This window comes from Crotalus tigris, unplaced genomic scaffold (assembly GCF_016545835.1).
Source record: "Crotalus tigris isolate CLP2741 ecotype Arizona unplaced genomic scaffold, ASM1654583v1 scf7180000024388.1695876, whole genome shotgun sequence".
NCBI lineage: Eukaryota > Metazoa > Chordata > Lepidosauria > Squamata > Viperidae > Crotalus > Crotalus tigris.
Window position 1 is genome coordinate 736,099 of NW_024100558.1, and position 13,173 is coordinate 749,271.

Sequence of the window (13,173 nt, forward strand, 5' to 3'; positions counted from 1 at the left end):
TCTTGCTCTAGAGCAGGGGTCTTCAAACCTGGCCCTTTTATGACTTGTGGACTTCAACTCCCAGAATTCCTCAGCCAGGCATGCCAGTCCACAAGTCATAAAAGGGCCAAGTTTGAAGACTTCTGCTCTAGAGTGCTGTGATATAAATTGTAGTTTAGCCCAACTGATGAGCATGCAGATGGGGAAGATGGGAAGTGAGTTCTCAGGAAATACATCTGGAAGTATGTAGAACAGGGGTGTCAAACTCAGTTTCATTGAGGGCTGCATCAGTATTGTGGTTGCCCTCGGGGGGGCCGTGTGGATGTGGCCAGGGTGGTGCGGCCTACCGGGTGGGTGTGGAGTGGGTGTGGCCTATTGGGTGGGCATGGCCAGCTCTATATCGTTCGCGTCAAGGGGGGCTGTGGGGGCCTGGGCAGGAGTGGGACAAATCTGAGGGTCTCTGGCAGAAGGGGATGGGACCAGGGCAAGTGCCAAGGCATGGTTTACTGGAGGAGCCTCACCGTTCCTCTCAGGCCATGTGGGGGGGCTGGATGGTGGTGTGGGCTGCCCGGAGCCTGGTCAGCAGAGGTCAAATGCCCAGCCTGGCCCTCGAGCACCCGCAGCACCAAGCCCAGCCCCACTTCCCCAAGGGGGCGCCTAGCTGCACTTACCTCCTCCTCAAGGCTGCTGCTGCTGTGCTTGCTCTCCTTAGTCAGGTTGCTCATGATGAGTACGAGGGCAAAGTCAGAGGGAGGCCCATTCCCTCTCCATGGGAGGAGACCTGGCTTTGTATCCAAAGCTTCCTTAGCAATAGGATGGGAGACCCCAGGATAGGCCAGGAGGAGGGTGCAAGGGGATGGTAAAAGGCAGCAGGACCGAACTAAGGCAGGACTTCCCTCAGACCCTCCCTCTCCTTCTTCTTTCCTTTCTTCCTTCCTAAGTACAGAGTGGTGGGAAAATATTTGAGATGAGGGAGGGAGAAAAACAGGCAAGAAATGCAGCCAGGGCCAAGGCAGTGGGGACCATTCCCTCACTGTTTCCAGAATGGCTTCAGGGGCCACATGAAACCACTTCGCGGGCCGCATCTGGCCCCCGGGCCTTGTGTTTGACATGTCTGATGTAGAAAGAAAATGACAGTTGAAGACTCTTGCTTTGCAAAGCAAGCTGTGCAAAGCAATGTAGGTTGCTTTGGTTTTAGAATAATACATCAAGTCAGGCCAACCATTGTGGGTATGAACCGTAGGCTGTGCTTAGCATTATTGTGAACCCATTCAGTGGTTTATTCAGTAAGTCATAGTTGTCAGGCATGAATAACCAGTTACACACATGAAAAGTTTAATTAGCTACTTTATTGCTCATGTCTATTTCACAGGATGGTTCGTAGACAAATGGTTTGCACCTGGGCCAGACTAGATAAGGTTTAACTGCATTCAAGGGGAATTGGATTTTGCCTTTTTATGCTTATTTAAAGATTCTAGACCAGTGGTGGCGAACCTATGGCACGAGTGCCAGGGGCGGCACTCAGAGCCCTCTCTGTGGGCACGTGCGCCGTCGCCCCAGTCCTAGACCTTCAGCTGGGTTTTATAAAACTTTTTGCACTTTAGGCCTCCGCTGCCATGTGCAAAAAAAAAAAAGGTTCAATCAATCAGTCAATTTCAACTTCTCATGGAAAAAAAAAAGATCTTGCAAAGTTGGAATTGATTGATTGAACTTTTTAGTCCCACCCAGTCTGTCGTTACCACTGCAGCCACACCCATCCAATTGGCCACGCCCCCCAATGGCCACACCCAGCCAATGGGCCACACCCACCTGGCACTCGACAATGCATAAGTGGGTTTTGGGTTGTAGTTTGGGCACTCAGTCTCTAAAAGGTTCGCCATCACTGTTCTAGACTAATCACCCACTTGATGTCTCACCTTGACTTGGCCAGTCTCTCTCCAGCGTACAGGTAGTCATCGACTTAATGACCATTTGTGTGGTCGAATAACTGGCTGAAGGAGAGGGGGCTCTTCTAAGGCGAATAAAAAGACATTCTAGCTTGGAGCTGGCTTGGGAGGGAAAATGTCTGAGGTCAAACCCTTAGGTCTATATCTGCTGTTCCTCAAGGGAAGATAGGCAGTCTGGTGAGATTCTTGTAATATAGGTGATCAGCAATAAATACTTGGGTCTATTCACAGAGTAATTTTGGTGGTTTGAGTTACTTGTGCCTGACAATTTGTTTAATGACTAAAATTACGATGGTATTGGCGGAAAAAAGGCTTACGTTCAATCTTTGCACTTGTTATCATCACAGCATCCCCATGGTCACAATATGCTAGTTTGGGCACTTAACAAATGGTGTGTATTTGTGACTATTGCAGAATCCTGGGTTCATATGATAATCATTTGTGAATTTCCCAGGGGGCTTCCAACAAGCAAAATCGCTGGATTTGCTTAATGACCAAAGAGAAAAAGATAGTAAAATTGGACATTGGATAAATAATCACATTGCTTAGCAACAGAAGTTCTGGTCCTAGCTGTGGTCATAAGCCAAAGGTTACTTGTGTGGCTTAAAGTAATTTGTGAAACAAGTCTACACGCTCATAATCTCACAAAGAGCAGGTAGGATCAAGATGCATCAAGATGTTGAAAGATGAGTCATTCAAAGACTATTCCAGAAGCTTGCTTAGCTGATTTTGATCCTTTGATTTTCCCCTTATCTCCACGGGGACATTATCACCAACTGGGAAAGAATAGATTTTTGTTTCTAGATTACAGGCATTTTTATTTACAATAATGTTTATTCCTTACCAGTAGGTTTGGGTGGTTTGTTATCCTAGAAGCAAAAACTAAGTAACTGTAACAATAATTCCATGTGGAGTCTCTTTTCAAAATTATTTTTCATGACCCCATATCTATTCTTTAAAATATGGAACATTTTAAAGTTTATTTTAAAACATTTAAAAAACAAAAAAATGACCATGTAAAAGAAAAAAAAATGTACATAGTGAAAATGCAAACATCTGGTAAAAAAAATGTACAGTTGTCAAAGTTTAAAATTAATTTTCATTGATTGAACAATGAATTGAATATATGCAGCTATTCATTGTATTTTAAGAAATAATTGAAAACCACAACACAGCTCTAAATAGGAATAGGAATATTGATATCACCACTGTTCATCGTGATTCCTAAAATAAATGCATGCAATCTTTTATGTATGTATGTATGTGTGTGTATATATATATATATATATATATATATATATATATATATATATATATATATATATATATATATATATATGGTGAGAATGAAATATGATCACCAGGAAAAGTTAAAACATTAAAAGTTTTAATATAAAACAGAAGTTTTAAATAAAAACATTAAAAGTTTTAAAAAAATTAGCAACCTAGCTTTCGTTGGCTTCTGCCAACTTCATCAGGGCGTACACAAATCAATGGGAGTAAACATTTATATGTAAGTTAACGCCTGCGCTCGACTCCTGGACCGTGTAATAGGTCCAGGTCGGCCAATCATAGCATTCCCTGCAATTGCTGCATGATTGAGTGACTCATCTACTTGTATCACGCATCCCTCATCAGAGTTTAAACAAAACTTCGACTCTCCACTCATCCATATCTGTGGTCTAGGAGGATCCTCGATCTTATTCCAACTTGAGATGTCATCCCCACCACTAAGTCGTCTCCCCCTTCTCTCTTCCTTTGAATTCTCCATGAGTTTATGGCCCTCCCCTTCTCCACCAGTCTGACATCTACCCTTAACATCATGATGTTTTTTACAATGAAGCCTCACTCTGGGTAATGTACTTGTGCTTTCACTGCATGGTTCTCCCCCATGCACCATTTTCCCAGCTTTCCCAGCCTCGCTAAGTTCCGTAACAGTTGTTCTCCCCTTTTTTTGAACAGCTGCCAACCCATTGTGGGGGTTGGACTGTAAATCATGTTGGCCAATCATTGAGGCCGTCAAGATCCCCAAAGGTGGTTGCTTGCAAACTCCAGTGGGTCGGTCTCGCTTCTCCCCCGGAAGGGATGTGATGTAAAGCACGATGCGGATCCTGGTGAAATGCACACGCTACCATTCACCCTGGCTAGTAATGCTGCCTTCCAAGATCACGTGATTATTCCTTCAGCAGGGAGTTTACAGTAGCCCTCTCCTCGTGTATCTATAGGGGGTGTGGTCAAACTGTCAATCCGAGCTCTCGTTACACTCCACGGAGGCGAGCGCATCTCCGATCGACCGACATACGGGTTAGTCATCCCGGGGGTTTCTGAGGAGGCGGAGAAGATGCCTAATGTGTCGGGAATTAAATCCCTAGCCCCGGCAGGTGTTTCTTGGCGTAGTGATCGTGTTTCTATTGCGGTGCTTCGGGGGGTCTCAGGCTGTCGGCTATTGTTTGACTGGATATTAGTCCTTTCCGGCAACAGAGTGAAGTTGTCTTTACTGGGCTGCCGGTAATGGAGTGAATGGGTGTGGGCTTCCCACGCTCTTAATGTTAGGTGTGCAGGGCGCAAGTCTATATGCCGATTAATCGACTCCTCTTGTGAAAGCCATGCTTCTTTAAGCAACCTACCACTCTTTGTAACGTCGCTAGCAACCACAGTCACACCCTCAAAATTGAATTTGTGCCCAAAGTCCATCATATGCGTAAGGATCTGGGAGTACTGTTCTCTTCTTATGGCCAGCTTGTGCTCCTGGACCCTTGTTTTTACCCTCTTAGAGGTCTCACCCACGTAGTTAGAGGTGCAGTCCTTACAGCTGATTTTGTAAACAACCCCTGATTTCTCTGCCGTGGGGAGTGGGTCTTTTGGCCTCATAATACATGAACGTAGCGTGCGGCCAGGTTTATGTGCCACCTCACATGGGGTGCCAGTATTCTGGCCGTAGCCTCTGAGACACCGCTGACGTAAGGGAGGGTGACACGTGTCGTCAGGGGTGCTGGTGCCCCCATCTGCTGAACATGAGGCCGCAGGAACTTAGAACTCAGAAATACATCTGATATGAGTGATGGGAGGATCAATCGATCGGGCCCCGTAACGAGGTCTATGAGCCGTGTGCAGGCGCTTTTGTGCTTATAAGCAAGCTCCCCCACCCTCTGGTTTTTATACCCTGACGATGATGGCAGCAATACAGCCATCGAAAGCTAGGTTTTCTATTTATTAAACATTTAATTGTTTTATTTCCTGGTGCTCATCTTTTATCTTTTACATACACACACACACACACACACACACACACACACACAGGGCTTTTTTTCTCATAGAACGCCCAGAACAGAGTTCCAGTACCTTTTTTGGATAGAACTTTGTAGGTAGGCAAGGTGGGTTGTATGACGTGTGTGAGTTCCGGCACTTTTTTTTTTTTTTTTTTAGAAAAAAAGCACTGTGTGTGTGTATACACATATATATTCTTTGCCTTCTCACATGGCTGCTTCTTCTCCCTCTTGACAGGTATCATGTCTCTGTGGTTCAGCTTCTTGTCTGTTGTGTGGCTGTTGTCCCTCAACCAAGAATTCAACTGTAACACGCCTCAGCTTCACCTTGTTCCTCTTCCTGGGGACATTGGTGTCCATCATAATGATAATTCCAGGAGTGGAAGAAAAGCTGCACAAGGTGAGTGACACACAGTGCAGTGCTTCCTCTTTCTCTCTGAGGCCAAAAGTGCTTCAGAATTTCAAGTGAACTGATACTACTGTAAGTAATTTTAGCAATTATAGTCATTGTTAGAGGTGTGTGAGATATTTTGACTTTGTAGCAGCTGTTACAAGTTTGAGATGGATTGGTCTAATGCAGGGGTAGGCAACCTTGGCTCTTTTATGACTCGTGGAGTTGAAGTCCACGAGTCATAAAAGAGCCAAGGTCGCCTACCCCTGTCTAATGTTATTAGAAGGCTCCAACACTCTTGATATTCTGGAAACATTTTGAACTCCAGGCAACTCCAAAATATTTCCAGAACTCTTCAGGAATGGTGGCTGTATTGGGATACTTCCAGGGTTTAAAATGGAGCATTGTGGATTTGAAAGAACTTGCAAATCACAGATTGTAATCCCTTTGTACGATGTCCACTGGTCGTATCCTATATTTTATTCTGAGAACTCAGGATGTTTTATTTCCAAAGCAGCCAGTTGGTTGGTTGATTGGTTGGTCAGATTGAAAGTGAATTGCCAAAATTACCTAGTTAGCAACATGGTTGAATGGAAACCTAGCTCTAGATCTTCCCAATCCCAGGGTGGCACCATAGCTTCTGTATTACACTGAACATCACTGAAGGAAATCTTAGTTACTTCAAATTGGGATATTGTACTTCCCACCGCATAAGAATTTCTTTGAAAAGTGTTTGGAAACTACAGCTTTAGATGAGAATGCTAAACCCTATAAGACAGAGGTCTTCAAACTTGGCAACTTTAAGGGCTGGCTGAGGAATTCTGGGAGTTGAAGTCCACAAGACTGGTATAAGATAATAGAAGCTGAATATAGAGCACACAGTTCCCTACTGAGATAGCTGCCCTATCTTCCTATTTATTCTGTCTATTCTTCAAAGAACTGGTGATGACCTTGAACATATGGTAGGTATGGTCTAATTAGGAACTATGGGAAATTCTAAACACCTGGCAGGAACAGAGTGGACCAAGGCTGTCCAAAGCTGGTCTATTCTTAAGATGTCCTCCTCTCTCCTTGACCTGCTCTGACCAAAACAATTCAAGGATGGAGCATTAAGAATTGACCATAATGATTTCTCTCCCCACCCTCATGCATGTACACACATTATTTATTAAACTAATTCATAAAGCTTTCCTCTTACGCCATTAATAAGTATTTGGGGGCTTTAGAAAGCTCCAGGAAATACCCAAACTGCCTCTTGGTCCTTTACCCTTCCATTTACCTTCCATTTCAGAGGCCTGGTGGCGCAGTGGTTAGAATGCAGTACTGCAGGCTACTTCTGCTAACTGCCAGCTGCCAGCAGTTTGCAGTTTGAGTCTCACTGGCTCAAAGTTGACTCAGCCTTCCATCCTTCTGAGGTTGGTAAAGTGAGAACCCAGATTGTTGGGGGCAATAGGCTGACTCTGTAAACCACTTAGAGAGGGCTGTAAAGCACTGTGAAGCAGTATAGAAGTCTTAGTGCTATTGCTAAGTGCTATTGCTACCTGCTGTAATGTGCTGAGCTCTAGTCTTAGCTTCATAACAGGCAAGAGTGGAAATTGGCAAAGAAGCCAATTTGTGATTTGTCTGTTTGCTCTTTAAGTGGTTTCTGTAATGTCATCCTTCCACATCTCACATGTGCTGTGTTTTTAAAGAGCTTTATCTGATGTTCTTTTGCCAACTCATGATTGGTTGGGGTTGTATATTTCTCCATTACCGCTCAGATTTCCAGATTGGGAAAAAAAACCCAGGGGAAACATGTAGTCCTGAATTTGTTGTTTGGAATTGAACAGAAGTGTAAGATGCCAGGGGAAGATGGAAATATTATGGTGTAATTTGGCCTCCTCACCTCCACCAAAAGCAACAATTTCCCCAAATTTCTTTAACAAAGAAACTTGAAAAGAGAAAGGATGAGTGGCATAGTGGCCTAGAGGTGAAGACACACACCTCACATTCAGGAGGTTGAGAATTCAATCCTAGGCAGTGACAGATGTTTATCAGGGCGCAAAGGGAAAATATCCACTGCTAACTCCAGGTAGACATCAGAAGGGCATCTGGCCAGTAAATTCTCAGCTCCATTAAGCTGCCCTGACTCCATCCTAATAAAAGGGATTATAGGGTCATAAAAAGAAAAAAAATGAAAGGGGAGAGGATGAGGTTACAGAAATCTCAGTAACTGGATTGTTTCCCCTCTTTAGGATTCAGTTTAGCTCATGGATTCATAAGATGGAGACTTTCTCAATCTCTGGTTTGTATGAATGGGTAAATAGGTTCTTCTCTTAATTTGATCAATTTTAATTTTCAATTGAGGAACGTGCGGGTGGTTAGAATGTGAATCTCTTTCCAAATATGCCATTATATTGTCCTTATACAACATGGGAAATTTTACCAACATTATAATATTGTCCTTTGAAAATTATTGTATCAATAGCTTCTTCTTGTTAAATTGAAAAATAATGCTGAGAAACAGGCAGGGAAATAATCAGTAGTTGTTGCATTAAAGATTAGGGCTTTTCTAAAGTTGTCTTTGTCCTTGGACCAGCTTCCTGGTTTCTGCGAAGGAAGCAGTTCGTCTGTGGGTCTCAAGGTTGACTGCAAGGCTTTCCTGGGTCTCAAATCGGTGTACCGCATGTGTTTTGCCACAGCTTCGTTCTTCTTCCTCTTCGCCCTGCTAATGCTCTGTGTCAGGAGCAGCAAGGATCCCCGAGCTTCAATACAGAACGGGTGAGGCCATGAGTCCATGTGATGCTATTCATACTCACATTTTATCCTATCCCAAACAGCAGAAACCAGATCAGAGAATCTGGGAGTTAATTCTGGGAATCTTCCTTTGATTCAACTTGCAGACTCATTTTGTGTTGTTTGTGTGTCTATGACTAAAGGCAAACAAAGCCACAGAACCAATATTGATTTTGACTGGTTTAAGACTCCCCCCCCCCCGCTTTTGCTCCAGTATTATTTCAAAGCTTCTCTTTCCATATAGCTGTCATCTCAAGACATTAAACTGAACTTGATAGGATCGTCATGTGTGTAAACACAGATATGTTTAACCTCAGGATCTACAACATTGTTTTTCAATTTCTGGCTTCTTTCTTGCATCCTCTCTTCCATAACTTTCTCCGCTGATCTGTACCTTCCAAGCTTCTAGAGATTTCTAAGATCGTCCTTGGCAGAATTCCAGTCAAAAGAAGAGCAGAGATCTAAGAAATGGAAAAAAATGTTGAAACTGACCTTGCCTGTGCAGTCGGTTGGGTCAATGGTTATTGGGTATTGTCAAATTTAGTTAAAAACTCTAAGCAGGGTAAAATAAACTGCCCAAGAAAAATTACAGCAGGATCAATGGACTAATATTTATTTTTAAGACTTCCCTCCCCCTATTGGAACTCAGGATTGAAAGGCTGATTAAATAGCTTATTTCTCTGTGTATTTTTATGTGTTCCAATGACTTGTTGAAATCCAGTTTCTCCCCATTAGTTGCTATATTTTATAGCATTGCCTGTTGATATAAAGCTTCAGAGGTGAAACTAGAGTTCAAGGCTTGCAGGAAGGTGATATTAAATGTCTTCATGCCTTCCCTGAAACAGGACCATGCAAGCTTTATAAATAAATTCTCTCTTAAAAATAAAGTAACCTTGCTTCATCAGTGACCTGGTTTAGTGGTATGCTAACCCATACTATAAATCAGCTTAGTCTCTGAACCTAGATTGTTTCCCAGCAAGGTCTTTAGTCATGTTTACTTACAGCTCATCTTAAATATAGCCAGGTATGTTATTCAGATCTGAAGTACAGGTAGTCCTTGATTTATAACCATCCACTTAGTGACCGTTTGAAGTTACAATGGCACTGAAAAAAGTGACTTATGACCGCTTTTCTCACTTAACAACAGTTGCAGCATCACATAATATTTGATCCTTGCCAACTGGTTCATATTTATGATAGGTGCAGCGTCCTGGGATCATGCGACCACTTTTTGTGACCTTCTGAGAAGCAAAGTCAATGGAGAAGCAAGATTCACTTAATAACTGTTACTAACAACAACTGCAACCATTCACTTAACAACTGTACCAAGAAAGGCTGTAAAATGGGGCAAAACTTCCTTAACTCCTTTCTGGTGCTGCCTTAGCGTCAGAAATTTTGGGCTCAATTGTGGTCCTAGGTCAAGGACTATCTGTAATGGATTGTTGTAAGGTTAGCTTTACTTAACTCAATTCGGGCATATGGTCTGAACCTAGAGTACAGGTAATCCTCGACTTACATTCATTTAGTGACCATTTGAAGTTACAATGGCACTGAAAAAAGTGACTTATAACCATTTTTCACACTACCATTGCAGCATTCTCCAGGGTCACGTGATCAAAATTCAGCCGCTTGGGAAATGACTCACATTTATGATAGTTGCAGCATCCCTGGATCATGCGATCCCCTTTTGCGACTTTCTGACAAGCAAAGTCAATGGGGAAGCCGGATTCATTTAACAACCATGCTACTAATTTAACACCTGCAGTGATTCACTTAACAACTGGGGCAAAAAAGTCATAAAATGGGGCAAAACTCACTTAACAATGTCTCGCTTAGCAACAGAAATTTTGGGCTCAATTGTGGCTGTAAGTCGAGGACTACCCAGTAATGACTAATTTATCACAAAATCATAATTAGTCCTCCACTAAAATGATACTGTTAGAATGTCTGCAAAACGAGAATTGCTTTTCCAGCCATTTATGGCTCTTCCTGATTTATTTTTCACACCTGGCGGAATGAAAGGGCAGCTATAAAATTGCTGAAAAAAAGATTAGTTGTCCACCTAACATGCAATTGCTCCAAATCTAATAAGAACTATTTGGTTTGGGACGTGGATGTTGTTCATTACTGGAAAATGAAAAATAAATCCGGAAGTATTAGTGAGAGCAAAGGATGCTGAGATACAGATCAAATCACAAAGCAGCAATAGTTTTGTGTCGTACAGGACATGATTGCTGATGATACCTTAACTGTAGTTGAGTTACCTTTTCTATAACTCTGAGGAGAAATTTTCTTGCTGCCAACTTCAGGTTTTGGTTCTTCAAGCTCCTGATCCTGACTGGAATAACTGTGGGTGCCTTCTATATTCCTGATGGAACATTCACATCTGGTAAGAAAAAAAAAATCATGTATTAAAATGAATCTCTGATGCAAAATTCTGTTCATTATGTATGCAGGCATTGTCTTAATTAAAGGGAATGTCTCAGGGCTGAATGATGGTGCTTAAGATTAGCTTTGGATTTTATGAGAGGGGACTAAGTGCCTTTATTTGCTTGTATCATTATTATCAGTATTTTTATTTATTTTTATTTAATTTGTTCAATGTATTTAATGCCCCTCACCAGGGGGCTGCTCTAAGCAGTTTAATAATAATAAAAAAGGAAAGGAGTGCAAACAGAACAGAAGTAAAATAATAGAACAATAAAATAACAGTGACAAAGGAACACAGTGAGAATAATACATTAATTTAACAACCAAAAGGATGGATGGGTGGAGAGCAGAGAGCAAGGTGGGGAGAGGTGGAGTTTACCATCAATCTAGCAGCCACCTCCAATGAGATGGGCTAATTTTGGGGCTAATTGTTGGATAGTCTGCCTACAAAAAAATAAAATCTTTGAGAAAGATATTAAGATAAGGCTACGTAATGGCCCATGTGTTGTGCAGGCCTACTGGATGTCAAATTTGGGAGCAGGAGAAATTAAGGCTGAGAGAAATTATAATTCATTTAAGCTGACACTTTGCTTCCAAACTGTTTTTAAAGCTTACTCATCCTCCAGGCCTCTGTGATATATTTAAATTACCTCATTGGCTTTGTTGTCTCATTAATGCAGGGGTCCTCAAACGTGACCACTTTAAGGCTTGTGGACTTCAGCTCCCAGAATTCTGGGAGTTGAAGTCCACAAGTCTTAAAGTGGCCACGTTTGAGGACCCCTGCATTAATGGATAGTAGCATGAGAGAAAGTTGAGGAGTGACTATTTTATGTCTCATGTGTGCTTTCTTCCCAATGAAGTCTGGTTCTGCTTTGGCGTGGTTGGTTCCTTCCTCTTTGTCCTCATCCAGCTCATCCTCTTGATTGATTTTGCTCACTCCTGGAGTCAAATTTGGCTACGCAATGCGGATGAAGGCAGCAGCAAATCCTGGTATGCAGGTCTGTACAGAGCACACCTTTCCATTTGGGTTTGAAATTAGATGCTCTAAGTGCATATGGATGGATGGATGGATGGATGGATGGATGGATGGATGGATGGATGGATGGATGGATGAGAAAAGGAATTGTTTTCCCCATCATGATGCTTCAGATCTGATGGGACTGGTGTTCCTCAAATACTCAGCCAATACAGGTAGTCCTCAACTTACGACCACAATTGAGCCCAAAATTTCTGTTGCTGAAACATTTGTTAAGTGAGTTTTACCCCATTTTACGACCTTTCTTGCCACAATTATTAAGTAAACCACTGCAGTTAATAAATCTAACTGAAATGAATCTGGCTTCCCCATTGACTTTGCTTGTCAGAAGATTACAAAAGGTGATCACATGATTCCGGGACACTGCGACTATCATAAATATGAGTCAGTTGCCAGGTGTCTGAATTTTGATCATGTGACCATGGGGATGTTGCAGCAGCAGTGTGAAAAATGATCATAAGTCACTTTTTTTTAGTGCTGTTGTAATGGTCATTAAACAAACTGTTAGAAGTCGAGGACTCCCTGTGTATACAAAAGCCAGATGTGCTTGGAGAAGAGAGGGAACTCTGGTTCAGCACATGTGGATGGCCAAGGGGGGGGGAGGGGAACAAAAGTGGGCTGGAAAATTGATTTTCACGCAAAGGATTACAAGTGCTTATTTGAATGCATCGTTGGGGGCTACATTTGAGTGGAAAGAGGTACAAGAACAGAACAGAGTGGGTGAGGTTAGGAGAAAAACTGAACTCAGTTGGATTTTGCTGCATTCTTAATACATGCCCTTCATGTTATTCCCTTTTCCGTAACTAATTCTATGCAGAGCATGGAGAAAGAATAAAAAATAGTAAGCCAAAGAAATTAAAGGCATGAGATAAGGGGTGGGACATAGCTTGAACTGAACTTTTAAATTTGTATCTAACATTGCATACATCTCTAAATTGTTGGAGTGAAGGCAACAGAATGCTGGCTAGCAGTGTAATCTGGAGACTAGAGAACCTAGCTTGCATAGAATAGCAGGGTCATGCTTTGGATAAAACTAAGTTCATAGGATATTGTTGCACTGCTGTCATTTTGCTTTTAGAGTACCCTGAAACTGAAAGATACTATCCTTACTGTTACCAGGGAATGCTGCATATGAACCAGATGCATCTAAGACTAGAAGAAATTCTACATCTTTTCCATATTACTAAACAATGTTGTGTAAAAGCACTGATTTAATCTAATGCTATTAATTTGGCTACTTTCCTTGTATTCAGTCATTTTATCCCTTCTACCTCATTAAATATCACAGTTCAAAGGCAATTTTTGTAGGGCTCCTACATCCAAGGTTTTAGTGGGCTGCATGAGGCTTTG

General features: G+C 42.2%; 1 protein-coding gene across 1 annotated transcript in view; it reads left to right on the plus strand.

The window, feature by feature from the left end:
- SERINC2 (serine incorporator 2) overlaps positions 1-13,173 on the plus strand; it is a 32,512-nt gene that overhangs the window by 5,678 nt on the left and 13,661 nt on the right. The window contains exons 2-5 of the mRNA XM_039329145.1: positions 5,430-5,591; positions 8,161-8,342; positions 10,667-10,746; positions 11,648-11,785. Coding sequence (XP_039185079.1) covers positions 5,430-5,591; positions 8,161-8,342; positions 10,667-10,746; positions 11,648-11,785 — 562 coding nt within the window. The remainder of the gene's footprint in view (positions 1-5,429; positions 5,592-8,160; positions 8,343-10,666; positions 10,747-11,647; positions 11,786-13,173) is intronic.